Raw genomic sequence first — 27920 nt, 5'->3', positions numbered from 1 at the left:
GGGGACCATACTTAGGCAGCCTGGTTGCCTACCTTAGTTGTGGGATCTTGTGTGTGTTCCTGTTCGGCTTGTTGTGTGTATAGCCCATAGGACTTCACGTTTTCGTTGTTTTGTTATTTTGTCAAGCATTTATTCGTCTTAATAAACATGTACGCATACCACGCTGCACCATGGTCTGACCCGTCTCTCAACAATCGTGACAATTGGAAAGGGTTTTCAGAAGTTTGGGACCATAACATAGCACGTTTCTCAATTTAAGTATCAACTCTTTAAAGTCTGGGGAAAAAATAAACAACACATCCTCAAATTAGCATACAATACAATTCTATGACATATTACAATCACACTAAAATCCTTTATTTTTATTGTGCAGTACCATACTACTTACTTTATTTGATCTAGGTTACCATTCGTTGGTAATTTACAACGCATGAAACATGCTGCTCTGAGAAGCTGTGAGAAAAGCTCATCACTACACATCTGAGTAACCCTAATCTCTTCTTAAGTTAATATTACACTTCAAGGAAAGTGGAAAAAAAGGGTGGTGGGCAGTTTTATCAGTGAGGCTGGGCTGGCTGTCCTTAGTTTCACCCCCAGGTTGGTTCAGACAGGGCTGGCTGACGGATCGTTTCCCAGAACTGTTTAACAAACGTCATATACAGTAGCCTACAGTATAAAGGCATCCCTGGTATGAACACACATTTTGAAGATACAAACATGATGAAGTTTGTGGTCCTCGCTTGTCTGGTTGCTGCTAGTAAGTATCCTACTTATGTGTTTTACTAATATAAACATAACACCATACAGTAGCATACTTTTATTCCATCTTCAGTTGACAGAATGCTACATTGACAGAATGCTACATTGTTAAACCTATAAAGTAGCATTGCCAGTGAAATACATAAATGTGGATATGCATAAACTTCTTGAAGTGCATTCATTTCTAACATAATCAAAATGTTTGTATTTCAAAATATGACTCAACAGCGTATTGATAGTAATGTACACTACCTTACACCAGTAGACTGAGGTTATGTGTGAGAGTTCTGAGGGTGTTGTGTCCCACAGCCTACGGGTGTGGCTTGCCCACCTTCCCTCCTGTGGTGACAAGAGTGGTGGGAGGAGAGGACGTCAGACCCAACAGCTGGCCCTGGCAGGTACCTCACGTTAACTTGATGCATAACATAGTAAGGTTGCATTTACACAGACAGCCCAATTCTGATATTTCTTCATCAGATATTTTTCAGAGCTGATCTGATTGATCAAAATACCAATAAGAGACAAAAAGATCAGAATGGGTCTGCCTGTGTAAACGCAGCAATAGTGACTGTGATAGAGCTATCTTCTCAGATCTGCATAAAATATGTAGGGGGAAGAGGCAGGAGTTGATTTAGAATTGGGTAGATTTAAACAATCATAACAACAATGTAGCAATACTTATCATAACTTGTCAGTCATCAACAGTTGCTTTGTATCACAACCACATATCACAACCATGTTAAAACCGTTAACAGTGGCTCTGGCTGCTTCTGAAATCTCAATTCTCATTATTATATAAATGAGGAGATTTTACCACAATTAAACCTTAAAGTAACTATTCCCTAATTCCTGTGTGTTTCAGGTCTCTCTCCAGTACGACAGGGATGGCGAATGGAGACACACCTGTGGCGGAACTCTGATCTCCAGCGAGTGGGTCCTCACCGCTGCTCACTGCATCAGGTAAGAAGAGAGAGGACAGAAGAATAATACGTTTAAGAGAGGGGACACTTGGAGGCAGTCATGAGCAGGAAATATAATGGGCCACAGTTCTGAAATCCAACCTTCAATAATAGTATAGTTATTCAATTGAATGTACATTTTTAGCCTTTTCAACAGGTATCAAGAGCATGCTAGAGAATCAAACAGATGGTTTGAAGTTTGGTGAATTGGATATCTGGTGTCACTCCCTGTAACGGTGTTCTGTTTTTCTCCTCCTCTGTTATTCTTGAGCAGTAGCAGGACCTACAGAGTGTACCTGGGAAAGCACAACCTGGTTGAGACTGAGGAGGCGTCTCTGGCTGTTGATGTTGCCAAGATTGTTGTCCACGAGAAATGGAGTTCCCTCTTCATCCGGTAGAACCAATGCTACATTTGCTTTACAGTGGTGCAGCTTAAATAGACATATTTGGTGAATAAGACAACACAGCAAAAATTGTAGTCTACAACTGAATAGGTAGTTCATTAAAGATGAACTGAAACACTAAAATCAACATACAACATATTTTTTTTACATGTTGATGTTAGGTTACCTTGTTGAACGTGATGTTATGAAAATGCTTTTAGAACATAATATTATAGGTTTTTCGAGTGCCTTGCACAAGGAGCTTCGAGAGATGTGGCCTCAGCCATATTAAAACAACGTCATGGGAATGGTAGAGCCTCTGAACGCCTACTTTACTGATGGCTTTTCGATCTATGATCAAGAAGTGAATAAACTCAAAGCAAAAACTACCAATTTCAGATTGGGGAAAACAATAAAAATACTAACAATAATGTTAACAAGCCTGTATAGTCCGGTCAAAAATCCACTTGCATACGTTTTCGAGATCATTCAGCTGTAGGTTACATTACGGTGATTTTCACATGGGGTAAGTTAGGGGCATCTACTGTTACCCGACATTAGCAAGCTAGCTAAATGCATGATGTCCACAATAACAAAGCAAGTAGCTAGCACCGAATAAACCTGTATAGTCCAATCAAAAACCCACTTGCACATGTTTTTGAGCTCATTCAGCGAGCAAGGTCTAGCTGTGTTGAACATTACAGTAGTTTTGACATGGACATCAGATCATACTGTCACTGTTAGCCGAAGTTAGCCAGCAGGATAACTGCAAAACAAAGCAGCATGTCTACAAGACAAGTAAGCTAACTGCATAGTAATACCCACAATAATAGTCACTTTTGCAGCCATATTGTGTACACTATGCATAACACGGTATTCAATATGGCTTGCAGTGAGTAATGGGATAGGCAGGAGGATAGGCAGAGATCACTCCTGCCTATAGACGTTACATGTCATCTTTACATTCGTTTTAATGCTAGCTAAAGTAAGCTGATCAGGATGGCTAACATTGCATCTGAAATAGTTTTCAAAGCTGGATTATATAGCGAAAGGGGTGATAAGGAATGGAAGACCAACACCCGAGTTTAGGGCCCTACATCAAAGGAAGGGACCGACAATAAAATTGATCATTTTAATCGTATTGGTATCAACGGAAAGACTGGCTCTGTGTCTGCGCTGCTAGCTACTGCTTCCCCTGCCTGCTGTTCTCCACCAGCAACAGCTTGTGGACAAAAGCTGGTTACTGCGACATGAACAACTTACCTAGAGCACTCAACAAGCATGAGAAATCGGTCTCACATCCAAAGCCAGATAGCTCTTAAGACATTTGGCAGCTCACGGATAGATCTGGCATTGAATGAACAACAGAGGTTGAATATCAGCATGCACAATGCAAAGGTAAAAGAGAACTGTGAGATTTTGAAAGACCTAATTAATGCTACCTATATAGGTAAACAGGAGTTGGCATTTTGTGGCAACGATGAGAGTGCCAGCTCATCAAACAGGCCCAGGGGCAACTATGTGGAACTATTACATGGCTTTGCAAAAAAATTAATAACCGTTAGCAACCCATTTAGAGACCACCACAGTGTTTGCTTTTTGCTCATGGAATTTGATGGAATTTTCAATGAAACTGACGCGCTCTTCTGTGTTCTGCAGAACAAAGTGACGGATATGGGTTTCTGCCATACCCGTATCAGCGACAAGACTTTGAACATTTCTATGAGCAATTCGAGCAGAAATGCAATGAACTGGGCCTGGCAGAAAACAAAACTCACAGTAAACAGACGATCAGGGTAGAGAGGAGGCGAATCTACTACAACATACTGGACAATATCAATGTTCAGATGAGAGCCAGGTTTGACCACTTGGTGACTTAATTTCCTTGCCTTAGTGGACTGCAACATTTTAAAAACAGTGTCACAAATGTTCAACACCAGCAAACGAGAGCCTGTCAAAATATGGCAAGTACTTAGATTTCGTTAGACTTAAGGCTGTTCTTGGTGTCTCAATAGAAAGTGCCTACCTGGCCTCAGACCTCACCGCACGTCACTGTTGATGACATGTCATCAAAATGTTCCTACCCTTAAAACTGCTGAAAAACTAATATTTCTATTAAAACTATTTTTTTAATGGCGGCATGCATCTGATGACTGCATGCCGCCATTTAAAAAAAGGTTTAATAGAAATATTAGTTTTTCAGCAGTTTTAAGGGTAGGAACATGATTCTTTATCATATTTGGTCATCAAAATCACCTTAACTTACTAAAATGTTTCAGTTCTTCTTTAAAAGTATTGGAATATGTTCTCATGTTGGACTGTAGACAGACGAAATCGGTGGTAAGGGATTACAGTCTCCCAAAAAGTAAATTACAACCTAATAACTGATTTAACTTTTTAGTTAGTATCCTTCTGCTAACTTGCTAACTGCTAATTAGAAGTCTATGTACGTGATGTCATGTTGACTGGTGTTTGTGTCTCTTCTGCAGTAACGACATTGCCCTGATCAAGCTGGAGACCCCTGTCACCTTCTCTGACTCCATCATGGCTGCCTGTCTTCCTGAGGCTGGATTCCTCCTGCCTCACAACGAGCCCTGCTACGTCACCGGGTGGGGACGCACTGTCAGTGAGTAACTGCACCTCTTGCACCATCCTCTTCTCATGCTAGTTGAAATGCCAACTTAAAACTAAGTGTTTGATGAAGACATAGACATTGGGTTGTAGGATTGCAGCTAGTCAAAAGTTCAAACACCAGAGGAATGTCCTATGATGCAGGTTTGAGGAGTTAGTGAGGTAACTTTGATCAAGTTTGAGTTAAGCTCGGGATAATCAGTCATACAAAAGTGGCTCACCGTTTAGCCAGGTAAATTTCTATGGCAACAAATCCTTCAGAACTAACCTTCTCCGGGGCAGGCTAACTCATGGCTAACTCCACTTACCCTGAATGAAATGACTGAGCTGCGAGTTGAGGACCAATGAAATCAGATTCCCTCCTTGCAAAGATTGCGTCATCATCCCCTTCATTTGAAGAAGACAACTGATAAAACATTTTATTAAATGTTTTTTTGTTAAATTTTCTTATGTTAAAATATATCACATTACACATTTAGTAATGACAGAATGCATTTTAAATGCGATATAATACTTTTGTATGATTAAATTTTCTTTAAATCATCATACCGGCTGTATTTCTGTATTTTGAAAGTTATGTTTCTTGAAAATTTGATTGCTGACATGCAAAACAAATTGGGACTATATCAACAATCGCCTAATTAAAAAAATACCAAAAGATAGTTTTGGGGTGGAATTCCCACTCTGTATTTCTATAGAATTTTCACAACTACCCGACTAAGTCATTCCCAAACAATCTATGGAAGTACGAAAACGTAAACAATTATCATATATAGCTTTGTGTTTTTAGCTTGTTAAATAAATACAGAACTAGATAAAAAGCTAAAATAGCCTTTTAGCCATGTTATGACTTGTGATCATTGCCCTCACTAGTTTGATTGTATTGAGATTCCCAGCCTTACTTTAGCCGTTTTTTTGTCCAAAATATTGAGTGATTGGAACTGAAACAGTGCATCACCCGAATTGCTGGAGGCAGCAAACAACGTAACAGAGTTATTTACAACCTGATATTGCAGTATTTATTATACTACCAAGTAATGTGTAGATGAATTGTAATTACTCATGCACTGACTGCATTCATCTATTCTGCCCACAATACCTTACTCTTCGTAATGGAATTTTGAGTCAAATAGAACATATATTTTTAAAGCTCTTAAAAAGTTGGTTTTGAAGCATAAACTGTGAATTTGATATTTTGGACTGATATTGTGACTGTTTGTAGTTAAATCAAAGTAGTTAAAGCGATGTCAGTTCCACTTTAAAGAGAAGGATTTTAAAGAGAAGGACCTTACCTGAGGTAACATGTTGTGTGGTGTTTTCCTTTTCGTTAACAGCTGGAGGCGCCCTCCCTGACGTCCTGCAGCAGGCCCTCCTGCCCGTCGCTGACCACGCCACCTGTACCCAGCCTGACTGGTGGGGCTTCATGGTGAGAGACACCATGGTGTGCGCTGGAGGAGATGGCATTGTGTCCGGATGCAACGTGAGTTCCAAAGTGCACCTTTGCAACATTTGTGCAACAAAATGATAACAGTGCCCATAAATATGTAATTATGAACAAATTCAGGCACATTATTGCAGAAAACATATTATGTTCAAAAGTGACCAAAGTGACACTTGGCCATCCAACGTCAAGAGAGGGCCACAAATGGCCCTAGAACCACATATTTCAGACCCCTGGTCTACAGAAAGACAGAGCTGTGCTGTACTTGTTTTGTTTGAATTTCTGGTTTTGTGCTTTGACCCAGGGTGACTCCGGTGGTCCCCTGAACTGCCAGAACGCTGATGGAGCCTGGGAGGTCCACGGTATCGTGAGCTTCGGCCTTGGGCTGAGCTGCAACTTCCCCAAGAAGCCTACTGTCTTCACCCAAGTCAGCTCCTACATGGACTGGATCAACGCTGTAAGTGCATTCAGCTCAGTTCACATTGGAACACTGACTATAATTTTTTTGGTCCACAATGATTTAGATTTAAAGGTTCCCTGGTACGAAAGTGTTATTTGCTGCAAAGTGTTCACAGAAATAAAGAGAATGTCACTTTCGTTGATATTTTGAGTCAAATTGCTTAATGGAACCACCTTGTTTTACAGTATCTACAGTAGAACTAGAGATGTTGTACAGTACACATGATGAAGGCACATCTAATGTTTTTCTTTCTCATATTTTCCATAGACCATGATGAGCAACTGAGGCAACTACTTGTTGGGAATCGACTGTCACCATGTGGAAGTTTTGTTCTAAATAAAACATCTACAATAAGAATTGTGCTGTTGTTTGATGTATTATACAACGCTCAAATGTACATATATTGGGGAGTAATAAAATAATAAATACTACACATGATACTCAGCCACAACTTTTAAAAGGGGGAACCTGAATCACACACTCAAACATGAATCAGGTTTTTGACCAGCTGATGCACATTTTTACCAATGTGTAATAATGGCTAAGAAACATCTTGATATAATATAAAGAAAGCTTTTTTCTCTGAAAAAAATGACGACCTGTAGCCTATTACAAGATTCAATAAGTGGGAGGAAAAATATCTACCTGTATGTAGAATACTATGTGCATTATGCGCTGGGAGTCCGAAACTAGCTCCTGTGTCTTCGGTCAGAAAGACGATGCAATCCGTTGATTCACTGTTAACTCTTTAATCCAATAGCAACCACAAGAATGATGAATATGTAGTTGTAAAGTACGGTTTCTACAAGATAATAAATAATGGTACAATTAGGGATGTAAACAGTCACTAATAACACTGTAATTACATAGTTACAATAGGAAATATGCATATACTAAGCAGAATAGCACAATAATAATATGGAATGTATATACAAACATAATGGCAAACCTTATTTGGATAATATGCATACATAATAATATGGCTGGAATATATACAGTGCTTTCAGAAAGTATTCATACCCCTTGACTTATTCCACATTTTGTTGTTATAGCCTGAATTCAAAATGGATTAATATATTTTTTCTCTCACCCATCTACACACAATACCCCATAATGAAAAAGTGAAACAGGTTTCTAGAAACGTTTGCACATTTATTGAAAATGAAATACAGAAATATCTCATTTACATAAGTATTCACACCCCTTAGTCAATACATGTTAGAATCATATTTGGCAGCGATTACAGCTGTGAGTCTTTCTGGGTAAGTCTCTATGAGCTTTGCACACCTGGATTGTACAATACTTGCCCATTATTCTTTTAAAAATTCTTCTAAATCTGTCAAGTTGGTTGTTGATCATTGCTAGACAGAGATTTTCAAGTCTTGCCATAGATTTTCAACCCAGATTTAAGTCAAAACTGTAACTAGGCCACTGAGGAACATTAAATGTCGTCTTGGTAAGCAACTCCAGTGAATATTTGGCCTTGTGTTTTAGGTTATTGTCCTGCTAAAATGTGAATTTGTCTCCCAATGTCTATTGGAAAGCAGACTAAACAAGGTTTTCCTCTAGGATTTTGCCTGTGATTAGCTCTATTCCGTTTCTTTTTATCCTAAAAAACGTAGTCCTTGCTGATGACAAGCATACCCATAACGTGATGCAGCCACCACCATGCTTGAAAATATAAAGAGTGGTACTCAGTGATGTGTTGTGTTGGATTTGCCCCAAACGTAACGTTTTGTATTCAGGACATAGTTGTTGTTTTTTGCCACATTTGTTGCAGTTTTACTTAACGCAAACAGGATGCATGTTTTGGAATATTTTTATTCTGTACAGGCTTCCTTCTTTTCACTCTTCTATCACAGCCATTAAACTCTAACCGTTTTAAAATCACCGTTGACCTCATGGTGAAATCCCTGAGCGGTTTCTTTCTGCTCTGGCAACTGTATTAGGAAGGATGCCTGTATCTTTGAGGTGACTGGGTATATTGATACACCATCCAAAGTGCAATTAATAACTTGAACATGCTCAAAGGCAGATATATATATTTTTTTACCCATCTACCAATAGGTGCCCTTCTTTGCATTAATATTTGTCCTTGTGTTTTAGGTTATGTTCCTGCTAAAAGCTGAATTTGTCTCCAAGTGTCTGTTGGAAAGCAGACTGAATCAGGTTTTCCTCTAGGATTTTGCCTGTGCTTCGCTGTATTCATTTATTTTATTTTATTTATATATTTTCAGATATGAGAACAGAAACAGTACAACCCCAACCCCTCATTCCCCCATCCCTCCCTCCCTCCCTCCAATCCACCCACCCGCCCACCCACCCACCAAGGCATCATACAAGGATATCATAGGAAAGTAAATTAAATAGGACAGAAACAAACAGTAATAGAAACAAAAACAATAATAACAATAAACATAACATCAGTCTCATAATTATAGTTGAATCTTGTCAGCACAATATATGGCCACTAGAACAGACATGACTGCTTACCAAAGTATGCAAGTTACACTAAGTAAAAGACAGGCTTTCCACGTATTCTATTAATGGGGACCAGGTTAAGTCAAACTTTTGTCGGGATCCATGCACAATGTACCTAACCTTCTCCAGAGGCAGAGATGACATCACCTCCTTAACCCACTGCATAAAGGAGGGCAGCTTTGCAGACTTCCAGTGGAAGAGGACAAGGTGGCGAGCTAGCAGCGAGGCAAATGCTATGGCATTCACCTGATGCATGGTAGCATTCTGGTCTAGGGGAAGTAACCCAAAAATGGCAGTGAACGGGTTGGGGCTAACAGTTGCATTACACATATGTGAGAATGCCTAAAAAAATGGGGTGCCAGAAGACACTCAAAGATTGGCATGACCAAAATATGTGTCCCACAGTCGCTGGACTCTGGTGGCATCTCAAACACTTGGGGTCAACATTTAGATATATGTTTGCCAATCTGTCATTTGAGTAATGGAGACAGTGCAAAACTTTGAACTGAATGAGCCCTATTCAAAATGATGAGGTGTGGATACGCTCAATACTGTGTTGCCATATACCATCGGGTAGCTTGCCACCCATGTCTTGCTCCCATGCAGATTTTGTATTTGCCAAGGAAGGCGGATTAACGTTCGTATAATCTGGAGATTGTGCCCTTCAGATACGGTTTAAGATCTAAGCACCTCTCGACTGGACACAGTGGGCTCGAGTGGAAATGAAGGGAAATGTTTTTTGGCAAAGCTGCGAGTTTGCAGGTATCTAAAAAAGTGGGTATTGGGAATATTATGGTCATCCCTCAGAGTACCGAATGAGATGAATGTGTTCTCAACAAATAGGTCACAAAAAAAACCAGACCATTCCTATGCCAGAACTAGAATGCCGTGTCAATTTGCGATGCTGGGAAGAGATGATTAGATGTTAATGGAGAGAAGCAGCTTGCTTGTTTATGGCTGAAGTGATTTCGGAATTGGGACCAGATTTTAAGGGAGTTCTTGACAATGGGATTCAAAACATGGGTGCCAAGGTTCATGGGCAGTGGGGAGCACAGGAGCGAGACAGGAGAAGTTGGAAGACTTGACTGTAACTCCGTGATGGCCCAAGTTGGACCATCCTTGTTTTCAAACGTAGAAACCCAATAAACACATTTAGATATATTTACTGACCAGTAGTAGTGTAAAACATTGGGAAGCCACAGCCCACCTACGGGCTTAGGTCTCTCTAGATATACCTTTCTCATTAGTGGATTTGACTTATTCCAAATGAAGTTGGAAATGTAGCTGTCCAGTTGTTTGAACATCAACTTTGGCAGAAAAATGGGAATCATTTGGAATAAGTACGAAAACCTAAGTTGTACAGTCATCTTAACAGAATTAATGCGACCTGCTAATGAAATGGGAAGAGATGACCACCTTATGAAATCCTGCTTAGTGCGCTCCAGGAGTGTTTTGAAGTTATGTTTAAACAGAGCCTTAAATGAGCGTGTGACCTTTATCCCCAAATAAGTAAAGACCTGATACTCCACCTTAAATGGGAAATTTAAGGTGGAGCATCGGCAGAGCTTCTGCTAATTGATTAATGGGGAGGAGCACACATTTTGTTAGGTTTAACTTATAACCAGAGAATGTCCCAAAACCTTGTAGCATGTCCAGGAGATAGGGTATAGACTCCACAGGGTTAGAGATGTATAAAAGAAGATTGTCTGCATATAAGGACACCTCGTGAGTTATGTCGGCCCTTAGTACTCCCTTAATCCTCTCCTCTGCCCACAGGGTGATAGCAAGAGGCTCAATAGCCATATCAAATAGGAACGGGGATAAACAGAGACCCTGCCTGGCCCCCCTGTGGAGAGGGAAGTAGCTGGAGGTAACATTGTTGGTGCGAACAGAAGCCACTGGGGACGAGTACAAAATCTTAATCTAGGAAAGGAATGACGGGCCAAACCCAAATCTCTCTCGTACTGTAAATAGATATTCCCCCTCAACCCGGTGGAAAGCCTTCTCAGCATCCAGAGAGATGACGACCTCTGACCTCTGGCTGTGGAGTTGAGTGGGTGGAATAAAGAACATGAAATAGCCGGCGCATATTATGGAAAGTTTGCCTACCTGAGATACATCCGGTTTGGTCAGAGGTAATTATATTAGGCATCACTGTCTCTAAACGGCACAAGAGGACCTTAGTGAGAATTGTATAATCACAGCACAAAAGGCTTATAGAGTGGTATGAGCCACAGTCTAAGGGATTCTTGTCCTTTTTAAGCAAAACCGAAATAGTCGCCTGGGTAAGTATCTGGGGCAGTTTCTGACTAGAAAGGATTTCATTGTACATTGAGCTGAGGATAGGGGATAGTTCAGAGGAGAATGATTTATAAAATAGGGAAGCCATCAGGCCCAGGGGCTTTACCGCTCTGCATGGACTGGATTGCCAGAGTAGCTTCATCATCACTTATTGAGGCATCCATGTTAGTTTGTTCATCTGAATTGAGACAGGGGATGTCCAGATTGTCTAGAAATGCATGCATACGAGATGTGTCAGGAAGAGCCTCTGACGAGTAAAGAGCAGAGTAGAATTGCTTAAATTGATTGTTGATTTCTTTGGGATTGGTAGAAGTTAAATCAGCTGCAACACCGATTTCAGGTATGGTGCTGCTAGCAGCGGACAGTCGGAGCTGGTGAGATAACAACTTGACAGCTTTCTCTCCATGTTCATAAAATGTCTGCCTTGACTTAAACAGAAGCTGCTCCATTTGTTTAGTAGAATATTCCGATTGGTGTAGCAGTCTCTCTTTGTAGAGTTCAGGAGTCGGAGAAGAGGCATATCTGTTGTCCACATCTAGAATAAGTTGAGATAGCTCCGATAAGCATTTAGTGCGCTGTTTGTTGTCATACGCTGTGTATGAAATAATTTGGCCCCTTAGATATGCTTTTAATGACTCCCACACAGTAGAATGAGACACGTCAGAGGTGCAGTTGATCTGTAAAAAGACATCAATGTGAGTTGATATGTATTTTCTAAAGGCACTACAGGATGGTAGTAGTGGGTTGTGTCGCAGTACTTTCTGGAAAGTGGATATCAGCTGGACAGGACTATGGTCTGAGATAACGATGCTGTGATATTGGCTATTAGTTACAAAAGGAAGAATTCTATTGTCCAGCAGGAAAAAGTCAATCCTAGAGTATGAGTGGTGGACTGGAGGAAAAAAGAGGAGTACTGTTTAGCAGTGGGATTGCTCCTCCTCCATGGATCAGATAAATTATAGGATTCTAGAAATGAGTTGATTACTGCGCCTGATTTTGAAATTACATTGTTGGGCTTCGGTCTGGATCTGTCTAGACTTAGATGTAATACACAATTGAAATCTCCGCCCAGTATCTATTGATGAGAGTTAAGGTCGGGAAGTGTTGCAATGAGGTCAGAGAAAAATGTAGCTTCATCCCAATTAGCGCCATAGAGGTTAGCCATAACAACCTGTGTGCTAAACAATTTCCCCATCACTATAATATATCTGTAATAATACAGGTGGTCCTTCGGGAGTACAAACTTATAGGTATTAAACATGCTCACAGTATGTTAGTAGAGTATCCTATTAAGGCATGGAAAGAGAAAGCTCAGTGGCTATCCTTAGGTAGCGACTAGGCTAATTAGTACCGCGCCACCTAGCACAGAGGCTGTCCAGCCACAGCAAGTTGGTAAAAGCTAATTGTGCCATGTACTGTAAATAAAATACTATTCAAACTATATTGTCCTTGTGAGAACATGTCACCATATACATAACATCATTGTTCATAACATTAAGCTATTGGAAGAATAATTGTAATTTTTTGGCAGCAGGGTGGAGGCACGTTTCTAATCAAGAGATGAGTGCACTAGATGGTCCTTAGTCGCGTTAGCGTGGCTAGTGTAGGGTCAGGGGCAGAGTATGGGCCTACAATTGCTAGGTAGTTGTATGTCGCCTGTCCTCCTGTGAATGTAGGTGCGCGACGATGTATTCTTTGGCCCTGGTTGGGTCCACGAATGTCTTCTACTCGCCGGAGGGAGTAGTGATCTTCAGCACAGCTGGGTAGAGAATGCAGAACTTGGTGTCCAGACAGCAATGTAGGAGCCCCCTCACCTCGTTGAAGGCTGACCTCTTCTTCATGACTGCCGCCGTGTAGTCCGGGTAAATGCGTATCTTCTGGCCGTCGTGGGTGATGTGATCCACTGGTGATACCTTATGAAAGACATCCTCCTTCTCCTGAAGGTAATGGAATTTGACTACGATGGGTCTGGGCGGCTCCCCATTCTTCGGTGTGGACTGTAAGCTTCTGTGTGTACGGTCAAGGATGGGGGCATAATCGAGGCCTAGAATTTCCTGTAGCAATTTAGCTATGAACAGGGTAGGCCGCAATCCACCTACGGTCTTGAGTCCCTCTCTCACGTCAAAAATGCGACCGTTCCCCCGGCGCTGTCTGTTCTCGAGGTCCTCGACCTTGGAAGTAAGTTTGACGACATCTGATGATTGCCGGGTGACTAGCTCTTCCAGTGTCAACACTTTGTCGGAGTCAGTTCGTAAATGTTCTGCCCTGCTAGAGCTGCCCCAGTCAACTGTAAGCGCTGTTATTGTGAAGTGTAAACGTCTAGGAGCTCAGCCAGTGAAGGGGTAGACCACACAAGCTCACAGAACGGGACCGCCGAGTGCTGAAGTGTGTTGCTGTTACGAACCCCGTGGCTTTAAAAGTCTAGGGTGGATGGAAAAGAGACCCGTAACATAACTCATGCGAATCAGAATATTGCCAAGGAACAGTTAGAATAAAATACAATGACAACCATAAGCTACCGTCAAACACAAAATGTTTATTATAAAACACACGGTAAAGGTTTGGGGAAAAGGGGCTGAGCTGGAATTAAACAATAATGTCAAAAACCCCTAAACTGATCTTGCCTGCCTCAAGAACCACTAAGCTTACTGCTAACCATACAAAAATACAGTGGGTGGTCCGCTCAGGTCTAACTAGTGTATTTAGACAAGGTTGTCCTATGGGTAGTGTATGCCCAAGGGTGACTTGCTAAATCCCCCTTTTCCCAGACACAAACAAAAATAGGTCCAATATGGTCTAGACATCAAACAAGTGCATACACAAAAACCAAGACACCACAGTATCCATACTCACAAACAAAAGAGTCTCTGTCAGAAAACACAACTGACTAGCTTTTAAAACAAGGGGATGTGTGATATGATTGGGTAAGAAAACAGAAACAGGTGGGGCAATCAGGAGAAATGTCCACTGATTGGTCCACCTCAGCAATCAGCAGATTAACTGATGACTTACAAGTGAGAATCACCAACAACCTCCAATCAGGAACACCTGTGATTAGGGCAGAAGGAGAGGAAAAACACATACAGGATACCTGTATTCGTAACAGTAGCGCGTAAAAATTGTCTATCCTCGGTTGCAACACTCCCTACCGAGTTCCAAACTGCCTTTGGAAGCAACATCAGCACAGGAACTGTTCGTCGGGAGCTTCATGAAATGGTTTAGCAGCTTCACCGTCTGGCAGTCCGACGGACGAATATGGGTTTGGCGGATGCCAGGAGAACACTACCTGACCGAATGCATAGTGCCAACTGTAAAGTTTGGTGGAGGAGGAATAATGGTCTGGGGTTGTTTTTCATGGTTCGGGCTAAGCTCCTTAGTTCCAGTGGAGGGGACTCTTAACGCTATAGCATTTCTTATTTTTTTTTCAGTTTAGCAGACGCTCTTATCCAGTTGCGCAAGGACACATCGAAAGATTTTTCACCTAGTCGGCTCGAGGATTCGAACCAGCAATCTTTCAGTTGCTGGCCCAACTGCTAGGCTACCTGCCGCCCATACATACAGCATACAATGACATTCTAGACGATTCTGTACTTCCAACTTTGTTGCAACAGTTTAGGGACAAAGCGAGGTCGATACAGAAATGGTTTGTCTAGATCGGCGTGGAAGAACTTGACTGGCCTGCACAGAGCCCTGACCTGAACCCCATCAAACAGCTTTGGGATTAATTGGAACGCCCACTGCTAGCCAGGCCTAATCGCCCAACATCAGTGCCCGACCTCACTAATGCTCTTGTGGCTGAATGGAAGCAAGTCCCCGCAGCAATGTTCCAACATCTAGTGGAAAGCCTTCCCAGAAGAATGGAGGCTGTTATAGCAGCAAAGGAGGGACCAACTCCATATTAATGGCCATGATTTTGGAATGAGATGTTCAACGAGCAGGTGTCCATATAGTTTTGCTCATGCAGTGTATTTAGCTTCCCAAATGGGCTGTTTGTGTTTTCCAGAACTGGTTAACTTTGGGTGATCCACCAAACATACAGTACAGTATAAATACAGCCTTTGTGTGAATACCAGGGATGAAGATACGGGCATGATGTAGTTTGTCATTCTTGCGGTCCTAGTTGCTAGTGGTAAGGATTGTTTTACATATCTCTTTTATGTGCAATACATTGCCTTAAAGTAGAATCAGGATCAACAGTTTTCCAATGGAGAAGTAATCATTTAAAAGTTAAATGTTACAATTCCTGCCCTACTATTCAGATCTTGTCATTTTAGTTTAAAGTGAACAGAAATGTCAGAATGCATTTGAAGAGTATTTTCTAACATTGTCTCAATGAGACCAGTTCACAATTTCCTTTTCATATGTGGCATATTTACCAAATAACCAATTTTGGGGTACAGCAAAATTAAGGCAGTTATTTACATTTACATTTTACATTTACGTCATTTAGCAGACGCTCTTATCCAGAGCGACTTACAAATTGGTGCATTCACCTTATAGCCAGTGGGATAACCACTTTACAATGTTTTTTATGTTATTATTATTATTTATTTTTTGGGGGGGGGGGGGTTGGGGTAAGGGGGGGGTAGAAGGATTACTTTATCCTATCCCAGGTATTCCTTAAAGAGGTGGGGTTTCAAATGTCTCCGGAAGGTGGTGAGTGACTCCGCTGTCCTTGCGTCGTGAGGGAGCTTGTTCCACCATTGGGGTGCCAGAGCAGCGAACAGTTTTGACTGGGCTGAGCGGGAGCCAGCAGGCCAGAGGTGGATGAACGCAATGCCCTCGTTTGGGTGTAGGGACTGATCAGAGCCTGAAGGTACGGAGGTGCCGTTCCCCTCACAGCTCCGTAGGCAAGCACCATGGTCTTGTAGCAGATGCGAGCTTCAACTGGAAGCCAGTGGAGTGTGCGGAGGAGCGGGGTGACGTGAGAGAACTTGGGAAGGTTGAACACCAGACGGGCTGCAGCATTCTGGATGAGTTGTAGGGGTTTAATGTTATACATTTTAAAAACCTTACAATGCATTCATAACAGATTTCACAACATATTAAGTGTGTGCCCTCAGGCCTCTGCTCTATTATCATGTCTATAACACAAAATCCATGTGTACATGTGTGTATAGTGCACATGTTATCGTGTGTTTGTATGCATGTGTCTATGTTTGTGTTGCTTCACAGTCCCCGCTGTTCCATTAGGTATATTTGTATCTGTTTTTAAATCAAATTTTTCTGCTATAGCATGAGTTACTTGATGTGGAATAGAGTTCAATGTAGTCATGCCTCTATGTAGTACTGTGCGCCTCCCATAGTCTGTTCTTGACTTGGGGACTGTGAAGAGACCTCTGGTGGCATGTCTTGTGATATAATATATAACTTTATATAATTCTTGAACTACTGCAAATTGTTATGTCCTGTGCTTGAGGAGGACTGAAATGCCACCATGCATCTGTTGCTATATCATAGCCATTGATATAGCTTCTACCCCCAAGCCATAAGACTCCTGAACAGCTAATCATGGCTACCCGGACTATTTGCATTGTCCCCCCACCCCACTCCACCCCCTCTTTTACGCTGCTGCTACTCTCTGTTTATTATCTATGCATGGTCACTTTAATTATACCCACATGTACATATTACCTTAATTACCTCGACCAACCTGTGCCCCCGCACATTGACTCTGCACCGGTACCCCCTATATATAGTCTCCCTACTGTTATTTTAGTTTACTGCTGCTCTTTAATTGTTTTTTATTTCAATTTTTTACTTAAGACTTATTTTTCTTAAAACTGCATTTTTGGTTAAGGGCTTGTAGGTAAGCATTTCACTTCAAGGTCGTATTCGGCGCATGTGGCAAATAAAATTTGATTTGAAGTACATGAACCTTGTAATTAATTAGTGAACTTTGTATTTGGCTGCCTTACTAATTTTTCTATATTAAGAGTCTAGACTACCATCATCTGTTTAAAATAACCTTACCTCCACTGTTTTTGTATTTACTGTTCCACCGCCTACGGGTGTGGCTTGCCCACCTTTCCTCCTGTGGTGACAAAAGTCTTGGCGGGAGAGGACGCCAGACCCAATAGCTGGCCCTGGCAGGTGAGACCAAGGTTGGATTGCATTCAGAACACTGACATTCTTTCCTCGCCCCTTGTAGAACTGAAAAAAAGCTCCACTGATAAGTGAAAGCAATTCAGTTATCACTCTCCCACTTGCTTGGCTAGTGTTCAATCTCTATTGTTATATTATCGTTTTATCAAGTAATTTAACATTCACTAGGGTCAAGGTGGTCCTCTGTAGCTCAGCTGGTAGAGCACGGCGCTTGTAACGCCAAGGTAGTGGGTTCGATCCCCGGGACCACCCATACACACAAAGAAATGTATGCACGCATGACTGTAAGTCGCTTTGGATAAAAGCGTCTGCTAAATGGCATATTATTATTATTATTAAGGTTAGTGGTAAGGGAGCAATTTAGAATGGAATCTAGCCCCTGTACTTTTCACTTCAATTTGACAGCAAAGATGTTAAGTAACTGTCCTGTCCTCTGGATTCCAGATCTCTCTCCAGCACAATGACAATAGTGAGTGGAAACACGTGTGTGGTGGAACTCTGATCACCAGTGACTGGGTCATCACGGCTTCCCACTGCATCAGGTACAACAGTTTGGTGGCCTTACATCGGCATCATGACATAAACATGACATCGTTCCCACCTGTGATAGCCTTCAATTTTATTTGGTGTCAGTAGATGTTTGACCATTCAGTAGCTTAGCTGTGGTTGATTACAACAGCACTGTATTCATCATCACACTGGTAAAGGCTGTAACACGTTAGTCTGTTTTTATTTTTGCTATGCATAAGCCATAAACAACAAAGTCATTTTAATTGTTCCACTACATGAGAGTGCTTTGATTACTTCTGGAAGTTTTTTTGCCCAAAAGCTTTTTCGGCATTGTTTACTATCCAGCATCAACTTATTTTTTGTTCTACAGCATTAGCTCAGTTTAAATGAATGAATAGAATGACCAATAACCTCGTAATGTGTGTTCTACTTTGTCATTCTGCAGCTACTGCAGGACCTACAGAGTGGAGCTGTCAGTAGGTGCTGTGTGTAGATGTGATGCAGGAAATCAAGCGCAGGACGCAGAAGCTCAGTCCAACAGACTTTAGTGAACCAACACTCCAAAAAGATCCAAAAAGAGCCAAGAGGCCAGCGATTACGCACACAGGCGTAAACCACACATGAAAATAATTACGCGCACAACAAGTGCGAAAACTTCTCCAAAACAGAGGAGGAACGAAACACAGTCAAAGAGACAGTAAGCGAAATCACACATGCCACATGACAAACAAAACGAGAACTTATAGGACACACTAATGAACGCTAAACGATAACAGGTGTACAACATAAAGACAAAACCAAACGAACATCGAAACATACAACGGTGGCAGCTAGTACTCCGGGGACGACGACCGCCGAAGCCTGCCCGAGCAAGGAAGAGAGGCAACCTCAGCCGAAACCGTGACAGTACCCCCCCCTTGACGCGCGGCTCCAGCCGTGCGCCGACCCCGGCTTCGGGGACGACCAGGAGGACGCGGAGCAGGGAGCGTCGGGTGACTATGATGAAACTCCGTCAGGAGAGACGGGTCCAAAATGTCCCTCCTCGGCACCCAGCACCGTTCCTCTGGGCCGTACCCCTCCCACTCCACAAGATATTGGAGACCCCCCATCCGACGTCTCGAGTCCAAGATGGACCGAACGGTGTACGCCGGAGCCCCCTCGATGTCCAATGGGGGCGGAGGAGTCTCTCTGATCTCATCTTCCTGGAGTGGACCAGCTACCACCGGCCTGAGAAGAGACACATGGAACGAGGGGTTAATACGATAATCACTAGGCAGTTGTAACCTGTAACACACCTCGTTAAACCTTCTCAGGACTTTAAACGGCCCCACAAACCGCCGACCCAGTTTCCGGCAGGGCAGGCGGAGGGGCAGGTTTCTGGTAGAGAATCAGACTCGATCACCAGGTGCGCACACCGGCCCCTCACTGCGGTGGAGATCGGCGCTCGCTTTCTGACGACGGATGGCCCGCTGCAGGTGGACGTGAGCAGCGTTCCACGTCTCCTCCGAGCGCCGCACCCACTCATCCACCGCAGGAGCCTCGATCTGGCTCTGCTGCCATGGTGCCAGAACCGGCTGGTAACCTAACACACATTGGAAAGGGGTTAGGTTGGTTGAGGAGTGGCGGAGAGAGTTCTGGGCCATTTCTGCCCAGGGCACATACCTCGCCCACTCCTCCGGCCGGCCCTGGCAATAAGATCTAAGAAACCTACCCACATCCTGGTTAACACGTTCCACCTGCCCATTACTCTCCGGATGGTAACCCGAGGTCAGGCTCACCGAGATCCCCAAATGCTCCATAAATGCCCTCCAGACTCTGGAGGTGAATTGGGGACCTCGATCAGACACAATATCCTCGGGTACCCCGTAGTGCCGAAAAACGTGGGTGAATAGAGCTTCGGCGGTCTGTAGGGCAGTGGGAAGACCTGGCATTGGGAGCAGATGACAGGCCTTAGAGAACCGATCCACAACGACCAGTATAGTAGTATTCCCCTGCGAGGGGGGAAGGTCTGTGACAAAGTCCACCGAGAGGTGAGACCATGGTCGTTGTGGAACGGGCAGGGGTTGTAACTTACCCCTAGGCAGATGTCTAGGCGCCTTACACTGGGAGCACACCGAGCAGGAGGAGACATAAACCCTCACATCCCTGGCTAACGTTGGCCACCAGTACTTTGTACTAAGGCAGTGCACTGTCCGGCCAATACCAGGATGTCCAGAGGAGGGTGACGTGTGAGCCCAATAAATTAATCGATCCCGAACCTCGAGCGGAACGTACGTCCGACCCTCCGGGCACTGTGGAGGACTAGGGTCGGTACGCAATGCCCGCTCGATTTCAGCATCGACCTCCCACACTACCGGTGCCACCAGACAAGACTCCGGCAGGATGGGGATGGGCTCAACGGACCTCTCCTCCGTGTCCTACCGCCGAGACAGTGCGTCTGCCTTACCGTTCTGGGACCCAGGGATGTACGTGATCTTAAATACGAACCGGGCTAAAAACATGTTCCACCGCGCCTGGCGAGGGTTCAGTCTCCTAGCCGCCCGGATGTACTCCAGGTTACGGTGGTCAGTCAAAATGAGAAAAGGGTGTTGAGCCCCCTCAAGCCAATGCCTCCACACCTTTAGGGCCTGTACCACGGCTAACAGCTCCCTGTCCCCTACGTCATAATTTCGCTCCGCCGGGCTGAGCTTTTTGGAGTAAAAAGCACAGGGGCGGAGTTTAGGTGGCGTGCCGGACCGTTGCGAAAGTATGGCCCCTATACCGGCCTCGGACGCGTCAACCTCTACCTGAAATGGTAAAGCGGGATCCGGATGCGCCAGCACCGGAGCCGAAGTAAACAGGTCCTTCAGTTTCCCAAAAGCCCTGTCTGCCTCGGCTGACCACTGCAAACGCACCGGACCCCCCTTCAACAGAGACGTTATGGGAGCTGCCACCTGTCCAAAACCCCGGATAAACCTCCGGTAGTAATTAGCAAACCCCAAAAACTGCTGCACCTCTTTTACAGTGGTTGGAGTTTGCCAATTACGCACGGCTGACACCCGGTCAACCTCCATCCTCACCCCTGACGCAGACAACTGATAACCCAAAAAGGAGATCGACTCCTGGAAAAACAGACATTTCTCTGCCTTGACATACAGGTCGTGCTACAGCAGCCTCCTCAACACTCGGTGCACCAGGGCTACATGCTCGGCTCGGGTAGAAGAGTACACAAGAATGTCATCAATGTACACGACCACCCCCTGTCCCTGCATGTCCCTGAGGATCTCATCCACGAAGGATTGGAAGACTGAAGGAGCGTTCATCAACCCGTATGGCATGACGAGATACTCGTAATGACCTGAGGTGGTACTAAACGCTGTCTTCCATTCATCGCCCCCTCTAATGCGCACCAAGTTGTATGCGCTCCTGAGATCTAGTTTTGTGAAGAAATGCGCCCCGTGCAATGATTCCGTCATAGTCGCAATCAGAGGGAGTGGATAATTGTATTTCACCGTGATCTGATTGAGACTACGGTAATCAATGCACGGGCGTAATCCTCCATCCTTTTTCTTCACAAAAAAGAAGCTCGAGGACGCAGGGGAAGTGGATGGCCGTATGTATCCTTGTCTCAGAGATTCGTCTATGTAAGTCTCCATAGCTCTCTTCTCCTCCTGAGACAGAGGATACACATGGCTCCGTGGGAGTGCTGCTCCTGCCTGGAGGTCTATCGCACAATCTCCCTGCCTATGAGGAGGCAACTGCGTCGCCCTCGATTTACTGAACACGATCGCCAAATCCTCATACTCAGGGGGAATGTGCAGTGCGGGCACCTGGTTTGGACTCTCCACCGAGGTCGCCCCCACGGAAACACCTAGACATCGCCCCACACACTGGGCAGACCACTCCATAAGAGCCTTCTCTTGCCACGAAATGGAAGGATTATGGGTACTCAACCAGGGAATTCCCAGCACCACCGGATACGCAGGAGAGTCGATCAGATATAGCTGGATCATCTCCTCATGACCCCCCTGTGTACACATCCTAAGTGGCGCTGTGACCTCCCTGATTAACCCCGATCCCAACGGACGGCTATCTAGGGCATGCACGGGGAATGGGACGTCAACCGGAAGAAGGGGAATCCCTAATTCTACACAAAATTTACGATCAACAAAATTCCCAGCCGCGCCTGAATCTACTAGCGCCTTATGCTGGGAATGAGGTGCAACCTGTGGAAATCACACAGGTATACAGAAGTGTACAACAGAGAGCTCTGGGTAAGTGGGACGCCTACTCACCTGGAAGGACTCCCCAGTGCGGGGCCTGCCGTCTTCTCCCCTAGGAGACCCTCCCCAGCACCTGGCCGCGGTGTGTCCTCCACGACCACAGTTGGTGCAGGGGACGGCCCCCCTCGTGCTCCGACCCCTCCTCTCTCTAGCGTCAGCACCCCCGAGCTCCATCGGGCTCGGCTTGGAGGTGCTGGAGGGTGGAATGGCCGAACCCCATTCGGGACGTCCGCGGGTGGCCAGCAGTGTGTCCAGCCGGATGGACATGTCCACCAACTGGTCGAACGTGAGGCTGGTATCCCTGCAGGCCAGCTCACGATGGACGTCCTCCCGTAGACTACAATGGTAGTGATCTATGAGGGCCCGCTCATTCCACCCTGCATCCGCCGCTAGAGTTCGGAATTCCAACGCGAACTCCTGGGCGCTCCTCTTCCCCTGCCGGAGGTAGAATAGACGGTCCCCCGCCGCTTTCCCCTCAGGTGGATGGTCAAACACGGCCCTGAAGCGGCGGGAGAACTCCGAGTATGTGATCGTGGAGGCGTCTATCCTCCTCCACTCGGCGTTGGCCCATTCCAACGCTTTGCCGGTGAGACAGGAGATGAGGGCGGAGACGCTCTCGTGCTCCGAGGGCGCCGGGTGTACGGTGGCCAGGTATAGTTCCACCTGCAGGAGGAACCCCTGACATCCGGCAGCGTTGCCCTCATACGCCCTCGGGAGCGAGAGCAGAATCCCACCGGGTTCCGGAGCTTGAATGGGCGGACTGGCCGATGGTGAGGGCAAGGTAGGTGGAGCTGCGGGTGCCCCTCTGTTCTCCCATCGTTGCAGGGTGTTTATCACGTCCTGAAAGGCGGTCCCGATCCGAAGGATCTGGTCGTTCTGCTCGCGGACGCGCTCCTCCAGTGACTCAGGTGCGGCTGCGGCTCCTGCTGATTCCATGATGATGTGTGATTCTGTCAGTAGGTGCTGTATGTAGATGTCATGCAGGAAATCAAGCGCAGGACGTAGAAGCTCAGTCCAACAGACTTTAGTGAACCAACACTCCAAAAAGATCCAAAAAGAGCCAAGAGGCCAGCGATTACGCACACAGGCGTAAACCACACATGAAAATAATTACGCGCACAACAAGTGCGAAAACTTCTCCAAAACAGAGGAGGAATGAAACACAGTCAAAGAGACAGTAAGCGAAATCACACATGCCACATGACAAACAAAACGAGAACTTATAGGACACATTAATGAACGCTAAACGATAATAGGTGTACAACATAAAGACAAAACCAAACAAACATCGAAACAAGCAGCTAGTACTCCGGGGACGACGACCGCCGAAGCCTGCCCGAAAAAGGAAGAGAGGCAGCCTCGGCCGAAACCGTGACAGGAGCTGGGCAATCTGAAGGAGACTGGGAGGCTTCTGTGGCTATGGACACCTCCAAGATCATTGTTCATGAGAGCTGGACCGCCATTCTCAGCCGGTAAAGTAAAAGCTCCCTCTGGAGGTTGGGTGAACTCAATGCACACAACCTCCAAACAGTCCTGTATTAGTATTATAGCTACTGACCAGATAGACATACCTATCTATGACCAGGTCTGTGAAGCAGCTAGGTCTCTACAACAGTAAACACTTAGGGGCAGGAAACACGGTTTCATAGATGAAATAATTACTTTAAATCGAGATTCACTATTGAGCCTACTTTTAGTCCAGGAGAAGAATTGATCTGGATCAGGAAAACCATCAGACTATTAAACTGTTTACGTACACATTGTGGGATAAGTATGACATGTACATTTGAAGTCGGAAGTTTACATACACTTTGGTTGGAGTCATTAAAACTCATTTTTCAACCACTCCACAAATTTCTTGTTAACAAACTATATCGTTTTGGCAAGTCAGTTAGGACATCTACTTTGTGCATGACACAAGTAATTTTTCCAACAATTGTTTACAGACAAATTATTTCACTTATAATTAACTGTATCACAATTCCAGTGGGTCAGAAGTTTACATACACTAAGTTGACTGTGCCTTTAAACAGCTTGGAAAATTCCAAAAATGATGTCATGGCTTTAGAAGCTTCTGATAGGCTAATTGACATCATTTGAGTCAATTGGAGGTGTACCTGTGGATGTATTTCAAGGCCTACCTTCAAACTCAGTGCCTCTTTGCTTGACATCATGGGAAAATCAAAAGAAATCAGCCATGACCTCAGAAAAAAAATTGTAGACCTCCACAAGTCTGGTTCATCCTTGGGAGCAATTTCCAAACGCATGAAGGTACCACGTTCATCTGTACAAACAATAGTACGCAAGTATAAACACCATGGGACCACGCAGCCGTCATACCGCTCAGGAAGGAGACGCGTTCTGTCTCTTAGAGATGAACGTACTTTGGTGCGAAAAGTGCAAATAAATCCCAGAACAACAGCAAAGGACCTTGTGAAGATGCTGGAGGAAACTGGTAGAAAAGTATCTATATCCACAGTAAAACAAGTCATATATCGACATAACCTGAAAGGCCGCTCAGCAAGGAAGAAGCCACAGCTCCAAAACCGCCATAAAAAAGGCAGACTACGGTTTGCAACTGCACATGGGGACAAAGATCTTACGTTTTGGAGAAATGTCCTCTTTTATTGATTTATTTTATTTCACCTTTATTTAACCAGGTAAGCCAGTTGAGAACAAGTTCTCATTTACAACTGCGACCTGGCCAAGATAAAGCAAAGTATTGCGATTAAAAACAACACAGAGTTGCATATGGAATGCAATATGGCTGCGTACAGGTACAGTGATCGGTAAGCTGCTCTGACAACTGATGCTTAAAGTTAATGAGGGAGATAAGTGTCTCCAGCTTCAGAGATGTTTGTAGTTCGTTCCAGTCATTTGCAGCAGAGAACTGGAAGGAATGGTGGCCAAAGGAGGTGTTGGCTTTGGGGATGACCAGTGAGATATACCTGCTGGAGCGCATACTACGGGTGGGTGTTGCTATGGTGACCAATGGGCTAAGATAAGGCAGGGATTTGCCTAGAAGTGATATATAGATGACCTGGAGCCAGTGGGTTTGGCGACGAACGTGTAGTGAGGGCCAGCCAACGAGAGCGTACAGGTCACAATGGTGGGTAGTATATGGGGCTTTGGTGACAAAACGGATGGCACTGTGATAGACTATATCCAATTTGCTGAGTAGAGTGTTGGAGGCCATTTTGTAAATGACATTGCCGAAAGTTGCAAGTTGCAGCGGAGGGTGCAGAGCTGGTGGCTGGGGTAGGGGTAGCCGGGTGGAAAGCATGGCCAGCCGTAGCAAAATGCTTAATGAAATTCTCGATTATCGTAGATTTATCGGTGGTGACAGTGTTTCCTAACCTCAGTGCAGTGGGTAGCTGGGAGGAGGTGCTTTTATTCTCCATGGACTTTACAGTGTCTGGTCTGATGAAACAAAAATAGAACTGTTCGGCCATAATGACCATCGTTATGTTTGGAGGAAAAAGGGGGATGCTTGCAAGCCGAAGAACACCATCCCAACCGTGAAGCACAGGGGTGGCAGCATCATGTTGTGGGGGTGCTTTGCTGAAGGAGGGACTGGTGCACTTCACAAAATAGATGGCATCATGAGGAAGGAAAATTATGTGGATATATTGAAGCAACATCTAAAGACATCAGTCAGGAAGTTAAAGCTTGGTCGCAAATGGGTCTTCCAAATGGACAATGACCCCAAGCATACTTCCAAAGTTGTAGCAAAATGGCTTAAGGACAACAAAGTCAAGGTATTGGAGTGGCCATCACAAAGCCCTGACCTCAATCCTATAGAACATTTGTGGCCAGAACTGAAAAAGCGTGTGCGAGCAAGGAGGCCTACAAACCTGACTCAGTTACACCAGCTCTGTCAGGAGGAATGGGCCAAAATTCACCCAACTTATTGTGGGAAGCTTGTGGAAGGCTACCCGACACGTTTGACCCAAGTTAAACAATTTAAAGGCAATGCTACCAAATACTAATTGAGTGTATGTAAACTTCTGACCCACTGGGAATGTGATGAAAGAAATAAAAGCTGAAATAAATCACTCTCTCTACTATTATTCTGACATTTCACATTCTTAAAATAAAGTGGTGATCCTAGCTGACCTAAGACAGGGAATATTTTACTAGGAGTAAATGTCAGGAATTGTGAAAAACGGAGTTTAAATGTATTTGGCTAAGGTGTATTTAAACTTCCGACTTCAACTGTAAATGTCAAGTATTGAATAGCCAGCAAGCAGCAAGTTTACTAGCAAACAGTGAGTAGAAACAATAATACAAAAATGTACTGTTGTAAATCTCTAAAACTGAAGCTGGTTTTACTATAAAAATATTTTCCTAAGCAAGCCTGATAGACATGGCTGTAGGTAGATACTATCTGCCTACCTTCCTAGGCATTTGTACGGTCTGGTCACTGTGCAAAGGCTGAGGGTTGGGCCATATTTATTCCATTTTGGGCTAGACATTTTTGTAAATGTAATCTCTGTTCCTGTGCACATGTATGCATGTTCAACCAGGCTAGCCTAATGTTGATCTTATGCTGGCACGGTTCAACTGCTGTTCAAACTGTACAATAGAGTATTCTAAAAAAAAAATTGTCTTACAGACTATACCGTATGGTGCCTGGGCTTCTTCCTGGAGTGGATTCTAGATACAGAAACATAATTCCTTTGCCCACGTGTGTCATTCAAGCAGATTACTTATGAGGAGCTGAATGGGAGTTTGATCATGACAACACTCCTCCCACAGCTTTACAAGTATTCCCTGAACTTACTGTACGTTTCCTTGGAATGGCAATTTCATCATGACCACCTCTCCCATCATCTGCTGATCACCAGTTTGCTTAGCTACAGATTGTTACACCAGATAATGTGATTTAACCAAATATTTTGGGTATCGATCAGAGCATATGAGCGGAGTGGAGCGGGAGCGAGCGTGGAGCGTGAGCGGACGGATTTTGAACAGAGCGCAGAGCGGCATTTTTAAAAGGACGGAGCGTCGCCCTATGTCCCGCTCCAATTTCGCTCGCTCACACCACGAGTCTGAAGCATGCTCAAGCCTGACCCAGAATCCATCTGTTTAATTTAATTTGTGTCGTCCATGAATTTGTATTTTATAGAGCGAGAGGAGCAGCAGCAGCAACAAGAGAAAAGGGTTGAGGAATTCAAAAGTTTATTCACTGCACGCAAAGGCCCAACCATAACAAGGGAGAGAAAAAGAGAGCTGGATGTAGCATTTAAAAAAATGATTTTCATGGACTATGAACCGCTGAGTAAAGGAGAACGCGAAGGGATGCAACACTTCGCCAGCGCAGCTCAACCGGGCTACACCCCCCCCCCCCAAGAAACTATGATAAATCAGTACTTTACTTTGTCAAATTTACATCTGAGATGCCCCATTCACATGCTTCAGCTGGCGATCAAAAACGCCTTTAACGAGCACGACAACATTAATAGGCTGTTAGTGAAAGTCGGGCACCTGGTGAAAAGTGTACGCAAGAGCACAGAGGAAACCGACCAATTAGGTGTCCGCCCCACAAATGCCTGCGCCATTCGATGGAGCAGCCAGCTGCGGATGATTCAGTCGTTCATCCGGTTGTTCCAAAAAGACCCGTTATGG

At 44.4% G+C, this 27920-nt stretch overlaps 1 protein-coding gene across 1 annotated transcript; it reads left to right on the top strand.

Moving 5' to 3' along the window:
• Positions 1–655: 655 nt before the first annotated feature.
• On the top strand, positions 656–6993 carry LOC311149649 (chymotrypsin-like elastase family member 2A). The gene is made up of 8 exons (XM_084186846.1): positions 656–757; positions 1069–1157; positions 1622–1719; positions 1993–2112; positions 4591–4727; positions 6067–6212; positions 6478–6630; positions 6901–6993. Exons 1-8 carry the CDS (start codon positions 691–693, stop codon positions 6916–6918), a joined length of 828 nt encoding a protein of 275 aa, XP_084042972.1. The 5' UTR covers positions 656–690; the 3' UTR covers positions 6919–6993.
• The last annotated feature ends 20927 nt before the right edge of the window (positions 6994–27920 follow it).

Source organism: Coregonus lavaretus, assembly GCF_964263955.1.
Source record: "Coregonus lavaretus genome assembly, chromosome: 22".
NCBI classification, from domain to species: Eukaryota; Metazoa; Chordata; class Actinopteri; order Salmoniformes; family Salmonidae; genus Coregonus; species Coregonus lavaretus.
This window is presented reverse-complemented; position numbering and strand designations above follow the sequence as displayed.

Excerpts from the sequence above, each read along its gene's own strand:
- LOC311149649 (XM_084186846.1), top strand. The coding sequence starts at position 691 with ATGAACACACATTTTGAAGATACAAACATGATGAAGTTTGTGGTCCTC. Across the intron at positions 1,720-1,992 it reads ACCGCTGCTCACTGCATCAG|TAGCAGGACCTACAGAGTGT; the intron begins GTAAGAAGAGAG and ends ATTCTTGAGCAG. Across the intron at positions 4,728-6,066 it reads CGGGTGGGGACGCACTGTCA|CTGGAGGCGCCCTCCCTGAC; the intron begins GTGAGTAACTGC and ends TTTCGTTAACAG.